Genomic DNA, 26,677 nt, shown 5'->3' with positions numbered 1-26,677 from the left:
TTGGAAAAAAGCTGGAAACAAGCCAAACGATATTCAAATGTTGGTATCTAGAGGACGAATAATGAGTGCTATTTTATATCTAAATGAAGTTGGTTTTAATTACCTTGGGAAACTTTATTTTATTTATAGTCAAAGAGCTAGTCGCTCTTTAACCGACAATTGCGTGTCAAAAAACAAAAAAACAGTCAAACCGTTCTGCAAATATAAATGTAAAAAAATTGTTTTGTAGTTCGCTTAAGTAGAGAACATATACTGGATGGTCGGACAGTAAACTCCTCGCACATCAATTAAATGAGTCAATGAGCGTAGAAACTGTGTCGAAGTCATCAACACAGACTGACTGCAACTAATCTCTGGTAAAGTTGTGTCAATTCAGTTGTTTGGTAGCCGTTTGTCACGCTGGTAGTTAATCGCTTTTCAGATTCAAACAAATTTTAACTACACCTTTTTATATAACAACTTTATGATGAAAAATATAGTTTGCTTCTTTTGTTATATTAACTTCTTATTCCCAATTTATTTTGGGTCATCTGCACTTGCATCTGAGGAATCTGAAGTAACCCGCCCTAGCGTGCATTATACGCAATCCAAGAAGGATGCCGCTGAAATTGTCAAAGTCGTATCGGGTACTAAAGTGAAGCGTTTCGAGCGATTGTCTATCCCATTACTTGGTCAATTGATTCAAACTCCAGTATATTTTGGCAACAGTTATGTAAGTGCTGGATGTTGTGAGGTTTAACTTTTAACTAGAGAACATACATATACTCAAATATATACTTAACTGTTTTAACGGAAGAACTGTTAAAAGAATAAATCAAAATTGTACAGGTAGTACCACATTGGCAGGCTGCATCAAAAATGGTTGGAGAAGGGGAATCTACAGTTGATGGAGTGATAACCTTTCAACAATTGCCATATAATAATGACATTAAGGTAACGATAAATGTTACTGGTTTACCACCTGGCAAACATGCCTTGCATATTCACACGTATGGAGATCTAAGCGAAGGATGCAAATCCACCGGAGGACAATTTCCAAATAATTTTGTAAGTCAGTTTGAGTTAAGGCTCCATTACTGATACTTAGCATAGACTTGACTTGACTTGAGAACTGTCACTTACAGTTCTGTTAAATGAACAGTGCATGTTACTGATTACTCAAAACTTGGCAACACTTAACTTGACTTAGAAGTCTGTTGAATTTTGATTTTCTATGTAAGTTCTAAGTGACGTTTACATTTTGAGATGCCATTTGTTTGTTTCCATGTCATTTTGACATTTTGTCATACAAATTGACATTTATTTAAAAGAAAATTTCAAACCTGATTATGATGCCAGATTGTATGCGCTAAGTGGAGTATAATCGTGGCTAAGTTGCCAAGTTTACGCCAAATCAAGTCAAGTCTATGCTAAGTATCAGTAATGGAGCCTTTTATCCTAAACATGTGAACTTAAAGATCTTTTCCTGAACAACTTACCATCGAAGCTATCGACAGAAAAATCGATGGCTTTCCAAAAAGAAAAATATGTAAACTATCGATTCTTTTGCAGTCTGTTTATACTATGGATATAACAAAACATTGTTACCGATTCGATATTTCGCTTGATTCTGACTTCATTACATGAACACATTTTATTTGCAGATTGGCAACGTGGACGTCAAAGATGATGGTAGCATTTCGGCTGCTTTTCGTAGCATATATCTGACTTTATTTGGTTATAATGGAATAATCGGTCGCTCAATTGTTATTCATGAAAAGCCTATCGACTTAAATATAGCGCTCAACGCAGAAGTTTTCTCTAGCTCACTCCAATCAATGCCTGACGCATTGGCTTATCAAAATGAAGAGAATTATGTGGGTCCAGTGATCGCATGTGGTGTGATCAGTATTACAAGCAACGCACCACCCACCATGCCACCACAAATATAAATGTAAGCAACGAAAACATTTACGATATCGAAGAACAAAGTTTTGACGACCAACATTACACATTTACTTAATTAATTTGGTTCTTTATCTCAGTATTATTTTCAAAAACGCACTCTCTCTACACTCACTTAATTTAAGAACGTTATATTTCAGAATTTTCTTCGAAAATGCTCTCTTGGAGAACCCGTTTGAGAATCGCCCTATGTCAGAAAGTTCTTCACAAATGCCCTATCTCTCTTAAATTTGTATTGAATTTATCCTTCGCTGCTTTTGAAAAAGCCAATTATAACCTCGAACGTTTTTTAAACCTTTTATGAGACAGGGTGTTTTCGAAACGGCTGAAAAAATGGAGTGCTATTTCACTCAGCATGCATACATGCCATGTATGATATCTCGACGTTGATAAATAAATACTAGTTTTTAAGAAATTGCGAAACTGACTTTCTTTTCTCGGTGAGTTTGTAAAGAAGCTATTTTTAGTTTACGGAGCAACTATCTCATTTAAAGACGAGTTTATGTTGAAAGCAGACTTGTTAAATTTAAGTTAGCATTAGTAATCAATTAATTAGATTCATATTTTAATGGCCAATGATTATTTCAATTGTTTTCCGAAAAAAGCAATTACTAAATGATTCCACCGTGGTGTGATGGTAGCGTGCTCCGCCACCACACCGTTTGCCCTGGGTTCACACCTCGGGCAAAGCAACATCAAAATTTTAGAAATAAGGTTTTTCAATTAGAAGAAAATTTTTCTAAGCGGGGTCGCCCCTCGGCAGTGTTTGGCAAGCGCTCCGAGTGTATTTCTGCCATGAAAAGCTCTCAGTGAAAACTCATCTGCCTTGCAGATGCCGTTCGGAGTCGGCATAAAATATGTAGGTCCCGTCCGACCAATTTGTAGGGAAAATCAACAGGAGCACGACGCAAATTGGGTGAGAAGCTCGGCCTTAGATCTCTTCGGAGGTTATCGCGCCTTACACTTATTTTTATTTTTTATTTTTAAATGATTACCATTTTCGATCCCACATTATTTGATATAATGAGTGTAGCAAATTAAATGATTAAATCAACGCTCATATACTATTCGCCCTATATGTTGCAAGTATCTAACTCTACTTGTATGTAGAAATTATCCCGTGCCAAAGAGGATAAATATAATAAGAGATGTCACTCGTTACTTTGCATAATGTTTTTGGTTAGGGTTAGGTTAGGTTGAACTGGCCGGTCCGTGAGGACTTCACATAGACTGATTGAGTCCGTAGTGTTACCAGAAGTTTGTTTTAACGTCCAAACTGAAAACCCCTATCAAAAAACCAGGACCTATGTTATAAAATAACTCCGTCCTCTTGGCAAATACTAGAAGCTTCCAAGGACTTAAGCTACTTGCTGCTTCTAGATCTGACAGCTCTATCACTCCTGATAACTAGAGTCTTAGCCTGGGCACGACCACAGAACGTGTTCGATCGTTTCCTCCTCAAACCCGCACTTCATACATCTGCTATCACTGACCAAGCCTAAGTTAAAGGCATGTGATGCCAGAAGGCAGCGTCTAGTCAGAATACCCGTCATGAGTCTACAGTCCTCTCTCTTTAATGAAAACAACTTTGTTATTCTAAGGTTGTAAGACCTACGCCGCGCTTGGAGCCCACGTTTTTCCCGCTGGGTAGATCATGCGCACGTCTCGCCTTCGCTTAATCTCGCCCAGTCTAATTGGGACGCCTACGGAGCAAGGTTCAAGGGATGCGCCCTGTTTAGCTAGTTCGTCCGCTTTTTCATTCCCATCTATTCCCATATGCCCTGGGACCCAATATAGATGTATGCTTCTCACTGTCCCGATTCTCTCCAGAGACTGCGTACATTCTAACATGCATTTAGATGCTGTGCTGTGCGAGATTATTGCCATAATTGCTGCTTGACTGTCAATATAAAAGTTAGCACGGTTGCAGCTTAAGCTATTCTCTTCCAGGGTTTCTACTGCTTTGGTTTTGGCTAATATTTCCGCTTGGAAAACGCTACAGTAATCCGGAAGCCTGTAGGATCTGCTTATTTTCGGATCAGCACAGTATACCGCAGACCCTACTCCTTCCACTACTTTGGAACCATCTGTGTACATATGTATCGCCTCGTCCGCCATTTGCGCACCTTTGCGCCAACCGTCCACCTCTATTGTTGCCTTAATATCTCCCTCGAAGCGCAGATAGGGAATCAGGTAGTCTGTTCGTATTGTGATTGATGGCGCTATATTACTATGGCAATATGGTCGGCGCTCAAGCTGCCCCGAGGCACCGAGCCTGGTTGCTGTTGTTAGCGATATGTTCTTTGCTACCAGGTCTACAGGTGTAATGTATGGCATACAGTGCAGCCGTCGGGGTTGTTTTCAGGGCTCCCGTAATGCTAAGCGTCGATAGTCTGCATACCCCCTATAATTTTTTGAGGTATGTTGTTTTTTGTGTGGCTTTCCACCAAACAAGAACTCCATAGTATAGAATAGGGCTTACAATCGCTGTAAACGCCTAATGAGAAAGAGAGGGCGATAAGCCCCACGTAAACCCCAGCATTCTTTTACATGCATAGAGTGGGCCGGTCAGGACCTACATGTTTTATCCCGACTCCGAACGGCATCTGCAAGGCAGATGAGTTTTCACTGAGTGCTTTTCATGGCAGAAATACACCCGGAGCGCTTGCCAAACACTGCCGAGGGGCAACCCCGCTTAGAAAAATTTTCTTCTAATTGAAAAACCTTATTTCTAAAATTTTGATGTTGCTTTGCCCGGGGTGTGAGCCCAGGGCATACCGAGTGGTAGGCGGAGCACGATACCATCACACCATGGCGGAAAAATAATCGAAAAAAACAAAAATAATCAAAAGTAATCAGAAAAGCCTTTTTTCATTACCATTAGTAATCATTATTTAACAGGTCTGGTTGAAAGATATTTTTTAAAGCAATATAAAGAACAACTTAAGTTAGAAGGAAAAAGCCAAAACTCGGATGTTCAATGTTTTACAAAGTGCTTGACGTGACCTGACTATGACGAAGTCAGAATAGCAATAACCAGATTAATAAAACAACAAAAATTGCCTGAGAAGCTATTCAAGTACGGAGGCGAGGGGTTGGTAAAGCGCAAGTATCAAGTTCTATGTGATCGAATGCATGCATACCCCGCGTTTGGTATCAAATTGTTCTTTGTCCGGTCCATTCTTTCTATAGCTATTCAAAATAGAGTTTTAGCGTTAGCGAAGGTTGGAATTTGCGGGCGGCACTTTCGACCACAGTCGAAGATCGAATTTGTCTCATAATAGAGGCCATTACAACAAACTGGTCGATCGTTTATCAAACACTTATGAGAAAGATTTTTGTCAGTAATCGAACTTAATAAAAGCCATGCCAAATTAAATAATAACACTCGTTTAATTTAGGTTAAGTTCACTTCCTATTTACTGCCTCTTTGTTCTGTAGGAACATATTGTAACTAATTTTGGAAATTCCTGATTATTTTGCAGCTTCTGTTAACGCGCGAATCTTTAAACAGTTGAATAAATAACTAAAATATTCAGTATAGCAAAATGTTCTTTATTTACACTACTTTGGTATTAGGACTTCACAATTTAATTACTCGCGTACTAATAGTGTTTTAAAATACAACTGATTGACTATCACATGGACTGCGGTGATTTTATACTCTCAGTTCGTCTCGTTCATCTATTTCTCCTAGGGTCTAGACTCTTTGCGAACAGCCGTTTTGGAAACGATATAAAACCTTTTCTTACAGAGTTGAATGAGTTCCAAGACTGTCGTGCTGTTAAGCTACACAAAATATTTGTCATTTCTTTTACGCATTATGTCTCTTCATTTCTGGAAATTAGTGGCTTTAGAGTTATAAAATTTCCAAATTCAATGGCAGATACAGAATTGAAAGTTTGTTTATATGCTATTTCTGGCCTACATACTAAGTATAATTAATACCATAGATAAATAGATTGCAATTAAAAAAAGTTTGTATACCATTTTTATCAAATTTTAGTCGCATTCAAGGGGCAAATGGAAAGGATACTTTATGTATATAAAAATCGCACAAATAAGTGTTTCAAAGTTGTGATTAGTTTCATATATGATTTACTGAGTCTTTCACATTATATGTTAAATTTGGTCCTTTTGTTAGATGAATTTTGGTACCAAATAAAAACATGGTGTGGCAGCCGTTGAAGGAAGAAATAGTTGCCACTGTCCCACAGTGCAGTTAAGAGTCAAAAAACAAACGCCGACGCCGCGTACACCCACCAGGGATGATAAATAAATTTTTTCGTTTTGTACCAAACGAGGAAAAAAATGTACCAAATCATCCAAAAATGTACCAAAAGTCTTCGGATACGAATTTGAACCAAACTAGAGTTATATTCTGTTTCTTTATCCAAAAACTGTTTTTAGTCAGGAAACTTACTAACACAAATTAAAGGTAGTATAACAGGGAAATATGATTTATGAAGAAACACTTTTCCAATAAAAATAATAAAAGAAGTTTATCGATTGAAGCGTACAATTATGTACATATAAAAGGACATTTCTTTATTGAGTAACAGTAAAGAACATAAAACTAGTATTAACAAGTAAGGAAGGTTAAGTTCGGGTGTAACCGAACATTACATACTCAGTTGAGAGCTATGGTGACAACATAAGGGAAAATAACCATGTAGGAAAATGAACCGAGGGAAACCCTGGAATGTGTTTGTATGACATGTGCATCAAATGAAAGGCATTAAAGAGTATTTTATGAGGGAGTGGGCCATAGTTCTATAGGTGGACGCCATTTAGGGATATAGCCATAAAGGTGGATCAGGGTTGACTCTAGAATGCGTTTGTACGATATGGGTATCAAATTAAAGGTATTAATGAGAGTTTTAAAAGGGAGTGGTGGTAGTTGTATATGTGAAGGCGTTTTCCAGATATCGACCAAAATGTGGACCAGGGTGACCCAGAACATCATCTGTTGGATACCGCTAATTTATTTATATATGTAATACCTGCCAAGATTTTAAGGGTTTTTTATTTCTCCCTGCACAACTTTTTCATTTTCTTCTACTTAATATGGTAGGTGTCACAACCATTTTGTAAAGTTTTTTCTAAAGTTATATTTCGCGTCAATAAAACAATCCAATTACCTTACCATATTTCATCCCTGTTTTCGTATTTGGTATAGAATTATGGCATTTTTTTCATTTTTCGTAATTTTCGATATCGAAAAAGTGGGCGTGGTCATAGTCGGATTTCGTTCATTTTTCATGCCAAGATAAAGTGAGTTCAGATAAGTACGTGAACTGAGTTTAGTAAAGATATATCGATTTTTGCTCAAGTTATCGTGTTAACGGCCATGCGGAAGGACAGACGGACGACTGTGTATAAAAACTGGGCGTGACATCAACCGATTTCGCCCATTTTCACAGAAAACAGTTAACGCCATAAAATCTATGCCCCTACCAAATTTCAAAAGGATTGGTTAATTTTTGTTCGACTTATGGCGTTAAAAGTATCCTAGACAAATTAAATGAAAAAGGGCGGAGCCGCACAGTACTTATATACTGTAAAGATATTAAATTTTTTGTTAAAATTTTACTTAAATAAAAATTTTTTTTTTAAAGTGGGCGTGGTCCTTCTCCGATTTTGCTAATTTTTATTAAGCGTACATATAGTAATAAGAGTAACGTTCCTGCCAAATTTCATCATGATATCTTCAACGACTGCCAAATTACAGCTTGCAAAAGTTTTAAATTACCTTCTTTTAAAAGTGGGCGGTGCCACGTCCATTGTCCAAAATTTTACTAATTTTCTATTTTGCGTCATAAGTTCAACTCATCTACCAAGTTTCGTCGCTTTATCGGTCTTTTGTAATGAATTATCGCACTTTTTCGGTTTTTCGAAATTTTCGATATCGAAAAAGTGGGCGTGGTTATAGTCCGATATCGTTCATTTTAAATAGCGATCTGAGATGGGTGCTCAGAAACCTACATACCAAATTTCATCAAGATACCTCAAAATTTACTCAAGTACTCAAGTTATCGTGTTAACGGGCGGACGGACATGGCTCAATCAAATTTTTTTTCGATCCTGATTATTTTGATATATGGAAGTCTATATCTATCTCGATTCCTTTATATATGTACAACCAACCGTTATCCAATCAAACTTAATATACTCTGTGAGCTCTACTCAACTGAGTATAAAAAAAAAAAATAACAGCTGCATTCAATGCAAAAGCATTTCATAAAAATATTTTAAGTCTAAATAATTTATATTCAGGTATAAAATTATATACTAATAACTCATGTTTCAATCACTACATTAACAGTTCTTCTTCTTTGAGTTCTTTAAATACCTCAGTTGACAAAAAGCTTTTTTTCGTATCTACATATATTATGACAACTACTGTTAGCTGATTTCATCAAGCCTTTAGTCTTTATTAAATTCGAAACTGTGTTTATTTGAAGTCTATTTCTACACTTAGTTTTAATTAAATTTTGTATAGAAAATATCTTTTTGAATGTGGAAACAACAATATGCATTGAACTATTCTATAAGTATTAGAAAACATTTGCGCATTTAACTGATCTTAATTCTTCGCAAAAGCTGCATATATTTAAATTCTTGAATTTTTAAGACTCTCATTCTCTGCTAAAGCTCTAAATTCAGAATTAATTTTCTCTATTTTATCAAATTCAGATTTCGGAAACAAGTCCATAGGTTAGGCTAGGTTAGGGTGGCTGGCCGAGGGCACACTTAGGCCAGTAGCACTAGGCCCGTTGTGATACCACGAAAAACACCATTACCTTTCCTCTTCGAATCATTTTGAGGACCTGATGAAAGCTAGCAAGCAAGCTTCGTCAGCTTGACGGTAGATGTGCTCTTTTAGCATTAGCTCGCATGTGGACAGGGGCATACCTAAGCGTTCTTGTCCAGGAAGAACCTGCTTGGTTGTACCCTGCCTAGCGAGTTAATATGCAATGCAATTTCCCTCGATATCCCTATGTCCAGGGACCCATGTGAGGTGTACACGGTTCTATTGAGCCATCTCTTGAAGAGATCGGCGACAGTTTAGTGCTAGTTCAGAATTGAAAGAGTGGGAGCCCATAGATTTTATGGCAGCTTGGCTGTCGCTGAAGATAAAAATTTCTTTGCCGACATTGTATGTCCCTATCCTAGTTGCAGCTTCCATTATGGCTGCAACTTCTGCCTGGAATACACTGCAGTGGTCGGGTAGTCTGAATGAGAGCTGGAGGTCAAGGTCCCTTGAGTATACTACACCTCCAACTCTACCGTTTAGCTTGGAGCCGTCCGTGTATATGGAAATGCTGTTGCTCATAGCAAAGCACTTATCCGACTCCGTACAGTCATCCCTGCTGGGTATGTTTATCTTAAAGTTGGTTTCCGCAACTGTTGTGGTCGCACGGCGATCCATGCTAGGAGGGAGAAAACTGTATTTGTTTAGTATACTTGAGTGTCCTGTGGTCTTGTTGTTCCAACACGACAACTCCCTTAGACGCAGGGCTGACGTTGACGCTGATCGATGACCAGCCAGATCCAATGGAAGGATGTCAAGAATGACCTGAAGAGCTTCGCTAGGCGATGTTCTTAGAGCCCCGCTTATGCTTATCATGCTGGATCTGTGGACTTTACCCAACAAGTTTAGGTTTGACGCCTTGCTCAAGGCTGGCCACCATACGACTACCCCATACAGCAGTATGGGTCTGATAATCGCGATATAAATCCATCTGCATATGTTGGGGGTGAGTCCCCATTTTTTGCCAATGGCTCTTTTACACGTATATAATGCAATGTACGCTCTCTTTTGTCGCTGAATAACGTTGTCCTTCCAGTTCAGCTTTTTGTCTAAAACTACGCCTAGAAATTTGGCTTTATCTGCCAGGCTTAGGCGCACCCCATTTAGTTCTGGTAGGTTCAACGATGGTATTTTGTATCGTTTGGTATATAAGACAAGCTCTACTTTATCGGAGTTGACGCTGAGTCCACATCGGGAAGCCCGCAGGGAAACCTCTCGCAATGCTACCTGCATCAAGTCGCATAAAGTTTGCCTCTGTAGACAATCGCTAGGTCATCAGCATATGCCACGACCTTCCCGCTCCCCCAACTAGTATCTCGTAATAGCGAGTTTACCGTTAGGTTCCATAGTAAAGGGGAAAGGACACCACCCTGGGGCGTGCCCCTTGCGACAAATCGTGTTATATCAACCTTTCCAGTGAGGAAAGCACTTTCCTTCCCCTGAGCAGTTGATCAATCAGTCCCACTAGGGGTCTATTTACGTCCAGATCAGTTAAAGCATTGTTAACGGTGTCTTGACTTATATTGTTGAATGCTCCTTCAATGTCTAGGAAGGCCACAAGACAATAATCCTTTTCGAACAAGGATGTTTCTATAGTAGAGACTAGGCTGTGCAGCGCAGTCTCCGCATATTTACCTTTGGTGTACGTGTGTTGATAGCCCGAAATGAGATTCCTATCAATGCTTGTAGTGAGAAAATCGCTAACTATTCTCTCTAGGGTCTTGAGTACGAAGGATGAAAGACTGATAGGTCTGTAGTCCTTCGGCTCGTAGTAAGAGGCTTTGCCTGCCTTAGGAATGAATATGACCGTGGCGCTCCTCCATGCACACGGAATATAGTTCATAGCCAAACAAGCGGTATATATGTGCCGCAGACAGTTGGCTGATAACTCTAAAGAGTAGATAAGTTGAGCGGGTACAATCCCGTCTGGTCCAGCAGCCTTAAAAGGTTTAAAACTTTTGACTGCCCACCTCACCCTCTCCTCAGTGATGGGTATATTCACAGCTTGGTTTGCTGCAGGTACTTCCGGTGCGTTGGTCATATTTCCCGGGAAATATGTGTCCAGGAGCAGCTCTAGAGTTTCCCCTTCTGTGCTGGTCCAGGTACCATTCGGTCTCCGCGGAAAGCTAATAGCTGTTTGCGTCTTAGAAAGCACGCACCGTAGCCTGGATGTGTCAACGACACTTTCGACTTCAGTGAAGAAATTTCTCCATGAAGTTCTCTTCGCTTGTCTCAGGACTTTTTTGTAGGTCCTTAGTTTGTCCTTGTATTCTAGCCATTGTGACCCGTTATCAAAGAATTTGGCTTTGTTAAACTGTTCTCTACAGGATTTACGAAGTAGGTCCAGATCAAGGGACCACCAGTGAGGTTTACGCTTACCGCGTGGTTTTGGCAATGGACAGGCCTGTTCTAAGGCATTTGAGAATGCCGATGTGAAGGTTTCTACCAGCCCCTCTAGCTCCATCGTTGATGAGGGGCTTTGTGGGGCAGTTCTGGTAGTTCTCTTGCTAACAGCTCATTATGTAGTTCCCAGTTTGTATTACGTGGGTTACGTCTCGCAATGGGCTGATCGACGAAGAACTCTAACATTACTTCAATATATCGGTGGTCTGAAAAGGAATGTTCCTCAAGAACGCGTCATTTTTTAACCGACCCATAAACACTTTCGCTACAAATAGTGAGGTCAATAACCTCTCTACGGTTTTTAGTAATAAAAGTTGGTCCATAACTAAAGGCACAATACTATTTGATTCACCGCTTAAACTACTTTCTGGTGAAGGCTGTGCACCCCACAACAAAGTTTTATCATTTAAATTTACTTTTTTAATAAAGCACTACAAAATTGTATATAAAATTGTTTAGCACAACTCTTAAATATGTGTACGTCATCCTTTTCGAAAAGGTTGTTTGATGGAATAATATCCACATTAACACCGCAGTAAACTTCATCTGGGGTTAAGGGATTTTCATCTGAATCAATATTTAACATCCAAGTAGGACTGGAGTCTAAGTAAAATTTTTTTATAAAATTTTTAATTTGGTAATATGTAAGTAATTGTATGCAAATAGCTTCAGACTGCATTTCTATATTCACATTATTCATTTCATTTAAAATATAAGAAAGAAATGTAAAATATACTTTATAAATAGGACGTTGAAAAATTTCATATATAAGATTAATATTTTGATTACTGCTTTTATTTTCAAATACGTAAAGATTTAAATAATACTTGAGGGCATCCCATAGCTCAAGAGTTCTATCTATGACTGCTTGTCTAGAAAGCCACCTTGTGGGAGCGTACTTTAGTATAACATGCATTTCTGTACCGAAATGTTCTTGAAAACTCTGACAGTCTGTCCTCCTAAGGGGGCTGTTACAAAAATGATAGTTCACGTCTTTTAAAAATTTATCAATTTTGTTGGGAAATACATCACAAGCGGCCATTGCAGCTAAATTTAAAATGTGACAAACACATCCATTAACATGCAGATTTTGAACAACTTGCTTCAGCCTTGCTTGCGCTCTGCTTTTTGCTCCCATCATAACCCAGCAATTGTCGGCAGTGAAACCAATCATTTTTTCAAGTGGTATTGAATGGTCTTTAAAAGATTTAATAATGGCATTAGAAATACCCTATGTGCTACTATCCGTCAAAGGTATCAAATCTAAAAATCTATCAATGCACTTTTTATCAAAAATTCGAATCGCAACTGCCAACTTTTTTGATATACATATATCGGTCGTTTCATCTATTATAAGAGAGTAATAATTCTTCTGACAAATTGCAATTATGGATTTATTATTTTCTGGCCCTGTTATTTCAGTTATTATTTTCTGTGCTTTAATTCTATTGATGCAAAATTTGTTCACAATTTTAGAATCAGTTATGCTATTTTTCATAAGCATATTTAAATGATCCATAAATGCAAATGGCAAATTGTGCTCAGCAACAAAACAACATAACTATATATTTTCTTCGACAAATTAAAAATTTGTTTGTACATTCAGAGCTGCTTTGCAAATGACTTGAATTGTTGTGCTGTATTTTACAAAAATGTACCAAATATGTCAATGTAGTACCAACTTACTTTCGGGAAGCGAAATGTACCAAAAAAAGTGCAAATGTACCATGATTATCATCACAGACACCCACTACCGGCGACCAAATAAAAACAAAAACAGCGTTGGTTGACAATTGACAATTTCCAAATCAGTTACAGCAACCAAAACCAACACAAAAACAAGTAAGGAAGGTTAAGTTCAGGTGTAACCGAACATTACATACTCATGACATGTGTATGAAATGAAAGGTATTAAAGAGTATTTTAAGAGGGAGTGGGCCATAGTTCTATAGGTGGACGCCATTTAGGGATATCGCCATAAAGGTGGATCAGGGTTGACTCTAGAATTTGTTTGTACGATATGGGTATCAAATGAAAGGGGTTAATGAACATTTTAAAAGGGAGTGGGTCTTAGTTCTATAGGTGGACGCCTTTTCGAGATATCGCCATAAAGGTGGACCAGGGGTGACTCTAGAATGCGTTTGTAAAATATGGGTATCAAACGAAAGGTGTTAATGAGTATTTCAAAAGGGCGTGAGGTTTAGTTCTACAGGTGAACGCCTTTTCGAGATAGCGCCATAAAGGTGGACCAGGGGTGACTCTACAATGTGTTTGTACGATATGGGTATCAAATTAAAGGTATTAATGAAGGTTTTAAAAGGGAGTGGTGGTAGTTGTATAGGCGGTCGCCTTTTCGAGATATCGGCATAAAGGTGGACCAGGGGTGACTCTACAATGTGTTTGTACGATATGGGTATCAAATTAAAGGTATTAATGAAGGTTTTAAAAGGGAGTGGTGGTAGTTGTATAGGTGGTCGCCTTTTCGAGATATCGGCATAAATGTGGACCAGGGGTGACTCTACAATGTGTTTGTACGATATGGGTATCAAATTAAAGGTATTAATGAAGGTTTTAAAAGGGAGTGGTGGTAGTTGTATAGGTGGTCGCCTTTTCGAGATATCGGCATAAATGTGGACCAGGGGTGACTCTAGAATGTGTTTGTACGATATGGGTATCAAATTAAAGGTATTAATGAGGGTTTCAAAAGGGAGTGGTGGTAGTTATATAGGTGGTCGCCTTTTCGAGATATCGGCATAAATGTGGTCCAGGGGTGACTCTAGAATGCGTTTGTACAATATGGGTATCAAACGAAAGGTATTAATGAGTATTTTAAAAGGAGTGGACCTTAGTTCTATAGGTGGTCGCCTTTTCGAAATATCGCCATAAAGGTGGACCAGGGGTGACTCTAGAATATGTTTGTACGATATGGGTATCAAATGAAAGGTGTTAATGAGTATTTTGAAAGGGCGTGGGGCTTAGTTCTATAGGTGGACGCCTTTTCGAGATATCGCCATAAAGGTGGACCAGGGGTGACTCTAGAATGTGTTTGTACGATATTGGTATCAAATTAAAGGTATTAATGAGAGTTTTAAAAGGGAGTGGGGGTAGTTGTATATGTGAAGGCGTTTTCCAGATATCGACCAACATTTGGACCAGGGTAACCCAGAACATCATCTGTTGGATACCGCTAATTTATTTATATATGTAATACCTGCCAAGATTTCAAGAGTTTTTTATTTCGCACTGCAGAACTTTTTCATTTTCTTCTACTTAATATGGTAGGTGTCACAACCATTTTACAAAGTTTTTTCTAAAGTTATATTTCGCGTCAATAAAACAATCCAATTACCATGTTTCATCCCTTTTTTCGTATTTGGTATAGAATTATGGCATTTTTTTCATTTTTCGTAATTTTCGATATAGAAAAAGTGGGCGTGGTCATAGTCGGATTTCGTTCATTTTTTATACCAAGATAAAGTGGGTTCAGATAAGTACGTGAACTAAGTTCAGTAAAGATATGTCGACTTTTGCTCAAGTTATCGTGTTAAGGGCCATGCGAAAGGACAGACGGACGACTGTGTATAAAAACTGTGCGTGGCTACAACCGATTTCGCCCATTTTCACAGAAAACAGTTAACGTCATATAATCTATGCCCCTACCAAATTTCAAAAGGATTGGTAAATTTATGTTCCACTTATGGCATTAAAAGTATCCTAGACAAATTAAATGAAAAAGGGCGGAGCCACGCCCATTTTGAAATTTTCTTTTATTTTTGTATTTTGTTGCACCACATCATTACTGGAGTTGAATGTTGACATAATTTACTTATATACTGTAGGTAGGTAGGTTGAACTGGCCGGTCCATGAGGACCTCACATAGACTGATTGAGTCCGTAGTATTACCAGAAGTTTGTTTTAACGACCAAACTGAAAAACCCTATCAAAAACCAGGACCTATGTTACAAAATAACTCCGTCCTCTTGGCAAATACTAGAAGCTTCCTAGGACTTAAGCCACTTGCTGCTTCTAGATCTGACAGCTGTATCACTCCTAATAGCTGGAGTCTTAGCCTGGCAAGTGCAGGGCACGAGCACAGAACGTGCTCGATCGTTTCCTCCTCCAACCCGCACTTCCTACATCTGTTATCACTGACCAAGCCTAGTTTGAAGGCATGTGACGCCAGAAGGCAGTGTCCAGTCAGAATATCCGTCATGAGTCTACAGTCCTCTCTTTTTAATGATAGGAGCAACTGTGTTAGTCTAAGGTTGTAAGACCTACACATAATCTTCGACACTTTACAACCCCGCGCTTGAACCCACGCCTTTCCCGCTTGGTCGATCATGTGCACCTCTCGCATTCGCTTAATTTCGCCCAATCTAATTGGGACATCTACGGAGCAAGCTTCAAGGGATGCGCCCTTTTTAGCTAGTTCGTCCGCTTTTTCATTCCCATCTATTCCCATATGCCCTGGGACCCAATATAGATGTATGCTTCTCCCTGTCCCGATTCTCTCCAGAGACTGCTTACACTCTAACACGCATTTAGATGCTGTGCTATGCGAGATTATTGCCTTAATTGCTGCTTGACTGTCAATATAAAAGTTAACACGGTTGCACCTTAAGCTATTCTCTTCCAGGGTTTCTACTGCTTTGGTTACGGCTAATATTTCCGCTTGGGAAACGCTACAGTAATCCGGCAGCCTATAGGATCTGCTTATTTCCGGATCAGCGCAGTATACCGCAGACCCTACTCCTTCCACTACTTTGGAACCATCGGTATACACATGTATCGCCTCGTCCGCCATTTGCGCACCCTTGCGCCAACCGTCCACCTCTATTGTGGCCTTAAGATCTCCCTCGAAGCGCAGATAGGGAATCATGTAGTCTGTTCGTCTTGTGATTGATGACGCTATACTACTATGGTCATATGGTCGGCGCTCAAGCTGCCCTGAAGCACCGAGCGGTCGTTAACGCTTTGTTCTTTGCTACCAGGTCTACAGGTGGGATGTGCAAAATGACATACAGTGCAGCCTTCGGGGTTGTTTTCAGGGCTCCCGTAATGCTAAGCATCGATAGTCTGCATACCCCGTCTAATTTTTTGAGGTATGTTGTTTTTTGTGTGGCTTTCCACCAAACAAGAACTCCATAATATAGAATAGAGCTTAAAATCGCTGTAAAATCCCAATGAGAAAGAGAGAGCGATAGGCCCCACGTACACCCCAGCATTCTTTTACATGCATAGAGTGCCGTTGAGGCCTTCTTGACCCTCTCCTCCACGTTGAGCTTCCATGACAGCTTACTGTCTAGGATGATTCCTAAATATTTTGTACAAGGTTTCTCCTGTAAGGTCACCCCTCCTAACTTAGGCGTGACGGATCTTCCCCGCCTTTGGTAGAAAAGCTACACGAGCAGTTCTCCAAGAGTGCGGTACATGATTCAGTCGAATGCACCCATCGAATATTATTTTAAGCCATTCCACGACCGCCCTACTTGAAACTTGTAGCATGGCCGGGAATATACCATCTGGGCCCGGCGATTTAAACTTAGAAAACGTCTTCACTGCCCACTCGATCTTGGTATCGGTCACCAAGCCCGGCACCACTAGCTCCGTTATCGAAGTGTGAGTGATGTCTGCTGGCTCCTCTAAACCGTCTCCCGATCGGAAATGTGTATCGAGAAGCACCTCAAGGGCTTCCTCACTATTACGTGACCATTCCCCGTTCTCTTTCTTTATTAGTCCCTGGACTATATTTCCCTTTGCTAGGACTTTTTTCAACCGTGCTGTTTCGCTGGAGCACTCTATGTCCGTACAGAAACTTTTCCATGAGTTTCTCTTCGCCCTGGTAATTTCACGCTTGTAGATCCTCAGTAGATCCCTGTACTCGTCCCGACACGCTTCGCTTTCCGCGGTCTTTGCGAGCTTAAACATTTCTTTTACCTGTCTTCTTAGAAGACTCAGCTTATTGCTCCACCATGGCGGCTTTGCTTTTCCTCTGAATCTTCTTAGAGGGCAAGCTTTGTTTTACGCAGTCGTAAGCGTCCTTGTTAGGAATTCATTCGACTCCTCCAGTTCCTCTACATTAGCAACCTCTTTGGGTTGTCCCAGTTTTGTTTCTACATGTTTCTGGAATTTAGTCCAGTTCGTTGACCTAGGGTTTCTAAATTTTCCTCCCTTCTCTACCCTCTTTAGGGGATGTTGAAGCTGATATACGCATGGTCGGAGAAGGATGGTCTATCAAGAACCATCCAATCATACCTTGATATATCACGCTCGGAGGTCAATGTAATATCCAGAACATTGCTGGATGTTGGACCAATGTATATAGGGAAATTTCCCCTGTTGGCTATCTGCAAATTGGTTTGCAGGATGTAATAAAACAGAGATTCGCCTCTCTCGTTCGTATCTGCTCTTCCCCACGCACTGTGGTGCGCATTTGCATCTGCGCCTATGGCCAACCGCCCTTTGCGCCCTTCCTCCTGTACTAGCCTTTTGCACTCCATCGGTGGGACCTCCGCAGCATGGGCCATGTAGCAGGACGCCAGGATAAATGCCTGCTTATTCTTTTGCTCAACGGCCACCGCTACGAGATCCCCAGTGGCAGCATATTTGAATGCAGCTGTTTCCTTACCATTACTACAGCTTACACCCGTCCTTCCGTTTGCGCGTAGTAAACGCCAAACCAGCGCGCGCTAAGTCCAGAAACCTTTCCTCCCGATGAGAGCCACGGCTCCTAGATCAGCGCCACGTCAAACGAACCCTCCTCAAGGGTTAGGAGGAGTTCGCTCGACGCCACTTTACTGTGTTGGAGGTTTATCTGTAGAACTCGCAGCATCATTGGGCTGTTTGACCCCCTCCAGCACCTTCGTCTTGACGTCGTCGTCCTCCCCTTGCCCTTTTGGTTTAGAGTATTCGAGGCCCCCTTCAGCTCTAGTGACTGGTGTGCAGGGTGTTCCTCTGTGCGAGTCACAGCACTATTTAGTGGTTGATCCTCTTCTAGCACGTTCGTGGTGACGTCGGGGACCTCCACCTGTCTTTTTTCCCTTAGGCTTTTGAGGTCCTTTTCGACTTCGCCCACCTCTAGCGTGTTAGGGTTTTTATCCTCGGGACTTCTTTTCCTGAGTCGCATGTAAATTTTGCTAGTGCCAAAGGACATTTTACCAAGCTGCGTGTACAAAATATCCTCCGCCTGCTTGTTTATATACTGTAAAGATATTAAATTTTTTGTCAAAATTTAACTTTAAAAAAAATTTTTTTTTAAAGTGGGCGTGGTCTTTCTCCGATTTTGCTAATTTTTATTAAGCGTACATATAGTAATAGGAGTAATGTTCCTGCCAAATTTCATCATGATATCTTCAACGACTGCCAAATTACAGCTTGCAAAATTTTAAATTACCTTCTTTTAAAACTGGGCGGTGCCACGCCCATTGTCCAAAATTTTACTAATTTTCTATTCTGCGTCATAAGTTCAATCCATCTACCAAGTTTCATCGCTTTATCCGTCTTTGGTAATGAATTATCGTACTTTTCCGGTTTTTCGAAATTTTCGATATCGAAAAAGTGGGCGTGGTTATAGTCCGATATCGTTCATTTTAAATAGCGATCTGAGATGAGTCCTCAGGAACCTACATAGCAAATTTCATCAAGATACCTCAAAGTTTACTCAAGTTATCGTGTTAACGGACGGACGGACGGACGGACGAACATGGCTCAATCAAATTTTTTTTTCGATCCTAATGATTTTGATATATTGAAGTCTATATCTATCTCGATTCCTTTATACCTGTACAACCAACCGTTATCCAATCAAACTTAATATACTCTGTGAGCTCTGCTCAACTGAGTATAAAAACAACAAACACATACCCAACACAATCAACAACAACAACTCTTTGTACTTAACAGTCGCAAGACGTACAGAAAACTCTTACAGTCGGAAGTCGCAAGACGTATAGAAAATTCGACCATGTTAACTTTTGCATTTCCGGCAGCTCGTCGCGCCGCGTAGTGGGAAACAGCTTTTATACGAATATAAACTTAATGCCTAATGATAAGTGCGCCACCTACTTGTCGCCAATAAACTAGTGGGAATCCACACCAAGAAGAACAGAAATTATTTTCGCATACAACATACAAGACGTACCCAATTAACATAATTTCGGAGTGTGGGGAAACACGGGATGTGATGTTTATGGTGAATTGCATGATGTATTTTCAGAGAATTTTTACACAAAATTCTCTGTTTTCATCATGTTTCCCAAATATGTTAATCCGGTACGTGTTGCTGTTCACCATGTTTTGTTTACATACAAATTTCGTTCTGACAGACATTTGACCGGGGCTTGAAAACTTGCGTCTTTCGGCGAATTGTGTGTAACATTTCCAATTTTTCTAATGCTAATAAGGTTGATCTAGTTCGGTTTTTTTCGATCGAGTAACAGCGATGTACCGTTATGAATGTTTTAATGTTTCAAATATGAGCTGGAGATGACAATAGTTTAATACTTATTTCACACAGACGGCGAATAATAAAGGCAATTTTCTACATTAAGACGCTTATTGAGCTCAATCTTCCCTACAAAATTCGAATCTATTATTATTTCATTAGTAGCTAATCGAATGCCTAATGAAGTCAAAAGCACAATGCAACTCTGTTGGCAGCGTTCCGCTTCCGTTTCCGCTTCTTAGTTTTCAAAGCAAATCTGCATGGCGGAACGATACAAGGTGGCCGCATGGAACAGCTGATTATAACCTTTTTTACTTGATTTGATACATCAACTACCGGCGCAGTACGGTTTTGACATTTGTCCATCGAATTTACAAGTACATGGAATTTTTTTTGTTTGTAAGTATGTCACCATGCTCCCACCTTGTATCGTTCCGCCATGATTGTCTGTCTCATCCTTCATACTAATCGAGCAGTTACTTCTGTGTGAAAGCAAAAAATTTACGATTTCATTAGCAGGTGAAATGAGATCATTAAGTTTCTGTGTGAAAACAGTATAAGCCTCCCTCAATCCATCAACCTTCATGTGCCCGGGTGATAAAACTTACGTATGCTGCCGGAAGCCTACATTTGTACCAAGCATACAACTGCTAGATGTTTAAGAAAGAAACTTTTTTTTTGATATTTAAGTTGCTTCATTGCGCGTATATAAAAATATCGGATGAAGGTCGAATAAGATTCGATTTATTTGGCCAGCTCGAAAGCTACAACGCCAATTCTTTAATGTACTTTTATAATTGAAGTTTAAATTTTCTTTAAGGAAAATTCGAGAATTTCGTTCTATATAAATTTGTATTGTTCTCCATATGTGACGCCATGTTTTTTCATTATCCCGTTATGTTAAATTTCGAGAATTTTCTTAGTATAAATTTATTTTGTTTTCCATACCATATGTGGCTAGACGCCATGTTTTTTCGATTCCTGTTAGGAATGCAAGAATACCACCCTAACTCCGGTCAGGGAGGTATCGCATCTCCTAACTCCGCCAAAACGCCCGAGGAAAGCACCGAAGCCAACCTTGAGGCCAATTTCAATTTTCCATTCAACGCAAAAAAGCCCGAAAATTGACGTTGAGCCGAGGATGACACCGTACGACCGCTCGCGAGAAAAGACAAGATCGGAATGCAGAAAGAAACTTGTATGTTAATTGTTTTACTTGTATGTAAATACATATGTACTTCTAAAGTCCGGGATATATCAAATATCACAATGTGGACAACGTTTTTTTCGTTGGTACCATCAGAAGTCGCAGAAAGGACCGATTTAGTGCGGTTTCGATAGTAATACGTGTTTGTTTCATACTGCAGTCTGCGGCTTCTTGCTTTTCATTCTGGTTGCTTTACCGAAAGTTTTCCGCAACAAAACTCTTGAACTGCATTCTGTCCACTTTAGCTCTTCTCATGTTTGTTGCGTTTACCACTGCTTCTAAACAAGGCCATGTGGGAGGGCTCTGCGATCGATACCCTTCTCCACTCTGCTTGTCTGATTGGGCTGAACTGCCGTTACATTACGGACCTCGTTGATCTTCTGCAAATTTTTTGACGCTATTCTGCTTCCCACGGCAGCCGGTTCTATGTACCGGAGCTACTCGGGATTATTTTGCCCGACTAAGGACTGTAATTTCAGTGTAACCTCATTTAATTTGTTGCGTCCCTCTTACAAATTTCCATCCCCAGAGCAGCTCCTTGCAGCTGGACTGCTCCATATCCTCCTGCTCCGGGAAAGTATTGAACCTAACCCCGGTCTCAGGCTGTGGTTCTGCTGCATATGTCGCAAAAGGATCTAGCTCAGGCGGTCATACTTTTGCCAGTGTGTCACGTGTAAAGATGGTTACACCGTTCGGGTTGTTTTAGGTTAGAACCCAACTTTCGTCGACGCCGAAATTTCTACAAAACCCTTGTGGCTCCCTGCTGTTCTTCTCCAAGGACGTCCTGTGGTTCACTCTCAAGCGTACCTCTGCCACCTTCTGGCAGCAACGCTGCCCAGCAGGCCAAATCAACTGTCCGCTGCTGTTCGCGATAAACGGTGCCTCCAGCTAACACGGTCGCTCCAACCAATCTCTTAAATCTACGTAGCATGGACAGTAGCAATCCCCCGTCCCACCTCTTCTTTTCCAACACACGTACTCGCGTAAGGAGTTATCAACTCCTAGTCCCCCACACCATCTGCTCCGTATACCAGCTAAGAACATTTATGATCGCAACATCGGTCCAAAGCAGTTCACGCCTTGACCAATGCCACCTTCATAGATGTACGGGCTAAGAAATGACAACCGTCCGACCAGCGCATTCGTTGCACCGCACAGTGGGGGATTTTGGCCATAAATAAATTTAAAATTAAAGTGTTAGTAAATCTAAATTTTTTTACAGTGATTGACAGGCATACTATAGGATAGGAAAAAAAAAATTATAGGGCATTTCAAATTGCTTAAGGATAAGCGCCACCAGGATCTCAAAGTTGGGCAAAAATGATACCGTTTTATTTATGACATATATAACCCCCTTCGAAATGCTCTATCTAATTTGTTTGTTAACGTATACATTTTTTTTTATACCAGGAGATAGATATTGACTCTTTCTATTAGAAAAAGGATCATTCCTGTTGTTATCAATTCAATCTGAATTTCAGTGATATTTCAAAAATTGATAAAAAATGATGAAAACAATTTTTTTTAATTTTAAAATTCAAAAAAAAAAAAAAAAACAAAAAACAAAAAAAACACCTCTCCAAATTTGTTTATGTTTTGAAACAACATCTTCTTTATAAAATTCCATAATCAGCAAGGAAATCCACTTGCCCGACTTGCTGTAATAAGTTCTCTCCCGTTAGACTTAAATTGCATTTGTGTAAACCCATTTTTTATGCATTATTTGTCATAAAAAAATTTGTATATAAAATAAAAGTGTGTACTTCAATATTTCCGCATATTATAGAAAATAGCATGTTTTATGAAGTTCAGGAAAGAAATTGTAAATAATTTTACAACTTTTAACTTTATTATATTTTTTTATGGACTAAAAAAAAGATGCGAAAAATTGTAAATTTTTGGCATCAAATAAAAAAAAAAAAAAAATAGCAAAAAACACCTCTCCAATTTTTTGATATTTGATAGCCCCAAGTATGGTTTATAAAAAATTAAAGTAAGTTTTCACATTCACTTGCCCGATTGATTTTGGCAGATTTTTTTCGAATGGTGTATTAGCGCGTGTATTCATTAGGCATAGCTTTAGGAAAGAGACATTTCATGTGCAATTGTTTGTTGTTTTTTTTAACAGCTTACGTATTAGATAATGAAATATTTAATAGAATATGTGCATACATATATTCATACTGACTTCTATGTACATTTATAAGAAAATAAAACAATATCCCAGTAAGCACAATGCCTATCTTATAGAAATTTCCGGAGGAAAAATTAAAGATCGGTAATGGAAAGGAACTTACTTTATATGGTAAATGGGGAATGGATGGATCTTCAGGCCAGCAAAGGTGGAGTGGTACTGTAACTGAAGCATCCACATCTGCTCAAGCAAAGCTTTTAAATGATCAGCAACGGACGGATAGTAGAGCTTTTATTATAAGTTATGTGCACCTTCAACTCACTTTAAATGAAAATAACTATAAGTAATGGGAAAACGAACGACCATCATCAACACGCTTATGCCGTCCAATAAAATTTCAATTCAAGAAGAGACGTTAAGAGAGTTCAATTTTTACTCCGAAGAAATAAGAAATTTAGAGTCAATATGTATTTTAAGAGAAGCGTTAGCATTTACAGTTACATTCAAATCACAATGCTCTATGGTGGATGGAAAAGTTTGCAATGCCCTGACTGGCCAAAAGTCAACGGCATCGTGCAACGTTTGTGGAGCAAAGCCATCTGAAATAAATAATTTAGAAAAAATTAAACAGTTAAAGGTAATTAAAAAAATTAAAACAATTCAGTTTAACTAGTGTGGTTAATTAAATTTTTAAAGGTAAACACTGCAAATTTTCAATTTGGCTTTCAACTTTACATTGCTGGATACGTTTTATGGAGTGCGTTTTGCATATATCCTATAATCTGGAATTTAAAAAGGGATTTGCATCAGGAGAAAACAAAGTGAGAAAAGAGGAACGAAAACGACTGATTCAGAATAAACTTAAACAAAATCTATCGATCTGTGTAGATTTTGTAAAGCTTGGTTATGGAAGCACAATTGATGGCAATATTGCCCGGCGTTTTTTTTTTCAGAAGCGGAAGTTGTTTCGCAATGCACTGATATTGATGTAAACCTCATAAAACGATTTAGGAATATTTTACAAGTTTTATGTTGCGGGAAGAGAATTGACAGGGAAAAGTTTGAATCCTACACCAAAGAAACAGCAGAGATGTTTGTTCAACTTTATGGCTGGTATAATATGCCTCCATCTGTCCATAAAGTTTTACTACATGGAAGGCAAATAATAGAAACTATAACAATTCCAATTGGGTGAACATTTGAAGAGGCCTTTTGTGAGGTAGGTTTTGTCGAAGGCTGATATAAGCTCAGCCGCTCCAGGGTCAAGCGAAGGTCCCACAAACCTCTACCAATTAATAACACAATTAGTTGTTGTTTTTGTTCCGAACACGCACACACACACGATGCGTCTTTGACTTTCGATGCCGACAGCCTTTTATGCCAGAGAGAAAGATAGGGAGAGAGATGCCTCGGATGATAGCGCAGGAGCGACGGAAGCGGGTCTCGAAAATGACGGTACGTGTCGCGGTTCTCAGAGAACGGTGGTGATGATCCTCAAATAGTATCCTACCGCCAGAGAAAGCTTACTCGGATTGGTTCAGGCGGGTTACGGTGGTGCTCCTATGGCTAACGATTGACTGCGGCGGGCAGGAAGGGCGCGGTTTGACCTAGGTGAAGTATATATGTTAGTAATACCCAACGTATAGATGCATGTGTATACATGGGTGCTGGGTAGATTCAGTACTCCTCTCAGGGAGCCTCGGACAAGAGTCCTGGCGACCATGAGCGGTGTAGTGAAGTCCACCGTTGCATTCGGCTCGGCACCCCAATCAGGAGGCGGGGGAGGGAGATGCTCCTCGGCCACCCTGAGTGAACTGTCCGCGCCTCATGCCATCCCCATTTGTTGCAGGGTAGACCCAGTACTCCTCTCAGAGAGCCTCGGACAAGATTACCATGAGTGGTGTAGTGAAGTCCACCGTTGTATATGGCTCGGCACTTCACCCAGGGAGCAGGGGAGCGAGATGATCCTCTGCAACCCTGGATGAATTGTCCGCGACAAATGCCCCCGGTATTTATATGTATTGGGCCTGGCATGTCCCTCAAGTGGAGCCCAGGACTGGTCCTGGACGCGCCTTGGAGGAATTACCCGTGCCCATCCGTTCTTCAATGTAAAAGGGGAGCGTATCCCCTCCTACCCCGTGGGACGTTGTCCAAAGGTTGGTTTCCCATAGGTGGGGGGGGGAGATCCATGAGCCCGATGGGTTCGCTGAGAGTCTTCCCCGTTCACCTTGGGACCCCTTTCATACCTACCATCGTAAGTTAGCCTCGAATAACCCACAAAAGTATTTAAAAATGCCCGGCATGAGCTAGATGCTCGTCTAGAATCGAAAATAATGAAGATGTATTTCATTATCTTTTGATTTCATCATACCCGCTTATTAGTAGCTTACGCATTAGAAGAGATACATAAGTCATCTAAAGAACTGGCACCAGAAGCGCTGGAAATGCTTATAAATTGAATATGTAGCTTTAAGCATATTTTAAACAAGTAAGGAAGGCTAAGTTCGGGTGTAACCGAACATTACATACTCAGTTGGGAGCTATGGAGACAAAATAAGGAAAATCACCATGTAGGAAAATGAACCTAGGGTAATCCTGGAATATGGTTGTATGACATGTGTATCAAATGGAAGGTATTAAAGAGTATTTTAAGAGAGAGTAGGCCATAATTCTATGGATGGACGCCATTTAGGGATATCGCCATAAAGGTGGACCAGGGGTGACTCTAGAATATGTTTGTACGATATGGGTATCAAATGAAAGCTGTTAATGAGTATCTTGAAAAGGAGTGATCCTTAGTTCCATAGGTGGACGCCGTTTCGAGATATCGCCATAAAGGTGGACCAGGGGTGTCTCTAGAATGTGTTTGTACGATATGGGAATCAAATGAAAGGTGTTACTGAGCATTTTAAGAGGGAGTGGGCATTAGGTCTATAGGTGGACGCCTTTTCGAGATATCGTCATTAGGGTGGGCCAGGGGTGACTCTAGAATGTGTTTGTACGATATGGGTATCAAACGAAAGGTGTTACTGAGCATTTTAAGAGGGAGTGGGCATTAGGTCTATAGGTGGACGCCTTTTCGAAATGTCGCCATTAGGGTGGGCCAGGGGTGACTCTAGAATGTGTTTGTATGATATGGGTATCAAATGAAAGATGGTAATGAGTATTTTAAAAGGGAGTAATCCTTAGTTCTATAGGTGGACGCCTGTTCGAGATATCGCCATAAAGGTGGACCAAGGGTGACTCTAGAATGTTTGTACGATATGGGTATCAAACGAAAAGTGTTACTGAGAATTTAAGAGGGAGTGGGCATTAGGTCTATAGGTGGACGCCTTTTCGAGATATCGCCATTAAGGTGGGCCAGGGGTGACTCTAGAATGTTTGTACGATATGGGTATCAAACGAAAAGTGTTACTGAGAATTTAAGAGGGAGTGGGCATTAGGTCTATAGGTGGACGCCTTTTCGAAATGTCGCCATTAGGGTGGGCCAGGGGTGACTCTAGAATGTGTTTGTATGATATGGGTATCAAATGAAAGATGGTAATGAGTATTTTAAAAGGGAGTAATCCTTAGTTCTATAGGTGGGCGCCTGTTCGAGATATCGCCATAAAGGTGGACCAAGGGTGACTCTAGAATGTTTGTACGATATGGGTATCAAACGAAAGGTGTTACTGAGCATTTTAAGAGGGAGTGGGCATGAGGTCTATAGGTGGACGCCTTTTCGAGATATC

At 40.0% G+C, this 26,677-nt stretch overlaps 1 protein-coding gene across 3 annotated transcripts; it reads left to right on the top strand.

Annotated features, from left to right (window-relative positions):
* Positions 1 to 384: 384 nt before the first annotated feature.
* Positions 385 to 23,158, top strand: Sodq (Sodesque). Of its 3 annotated transcripts, none has more exons than XM_067763822.1 (4): positions 385 to 712; positions 829 to 1,047; positions 1,644 to 1,933; positions 23,063 to 23,158. In XM_067763822.1, the coding sequence occupies exons 1-3, from the start codon at positions 464 to 466 to the stop codon at positions 1,929 to 1,931; spliced, it is 756 nt and encodes a 251-aa protein (XP_067619923.1). In that variant the 5' UTR covers positions 385 to 463; the 3' UTR covers positions 1,932 to 1,933; positions 23,063 to 23,158. The 3 variants fall into 3 exon arrangements, with proteins under 3 accessions (XP_067619923.1, XP_067619922.1, XP_067619921.1); XM_067763821.1 differs by lacking the exon at positions 23,063 to 23,158 and adding an exon at positions 2,085 to 2,306; XM_067763820.1 differs by lacking the exon at positions 23,063 to 23,158 and having other exon boundaries at positions 1,644 to 2,306.
* Positions 23,159 to 26,677: the final 3,519 nt, after the last annotated feature.

Source organism: Eurosta solidaginis, chromosome 1 (assembly GCF_040869045.1).
Source record: "Eurosta solidaginis isolate ZX-2024a chromosome 1, ASM4086904v1, whole genome shotgun sequence".
NCBI classification, from domain to species: Eukaryota; Metazoa; Arthropoda; class Insecta; order Diptera; family Tephritidae; genus Eurosta; species Eurosta solidaginis.
The sequence above is the reverse complement of the archived record's forward strand: the minus strand, read 5'-3'. Positions and strand labels throughout refer to the sequence as shown.

What these genes read in the sequence shown, in the direction of transcription:
- Sodq (XM_067763822.1), top strand. Translation starts at nt 464, where the DNA reads ATGATGAAAAATATAGTTTGCTTCTTTTGTTATATTAACTTCTTATTC. An exon ending in TATATTTTGGCAACAGTTAT is followed by an intron (nt 713 to 828) that starts GTAAGTGCTGGA and finishes AAAATTGTACAG; the next exon opens with GTAGTACCACATTGGCAGGC. An exon ending in GACAATTTCCAAATAATTTT is followed by an intron (nt 1,048 to 1,643) that starts GTAAGTCAGTTT and finishes TTTTATTTGCAG; the next exon opens with ATTGGCAACGTGGACGTCAA.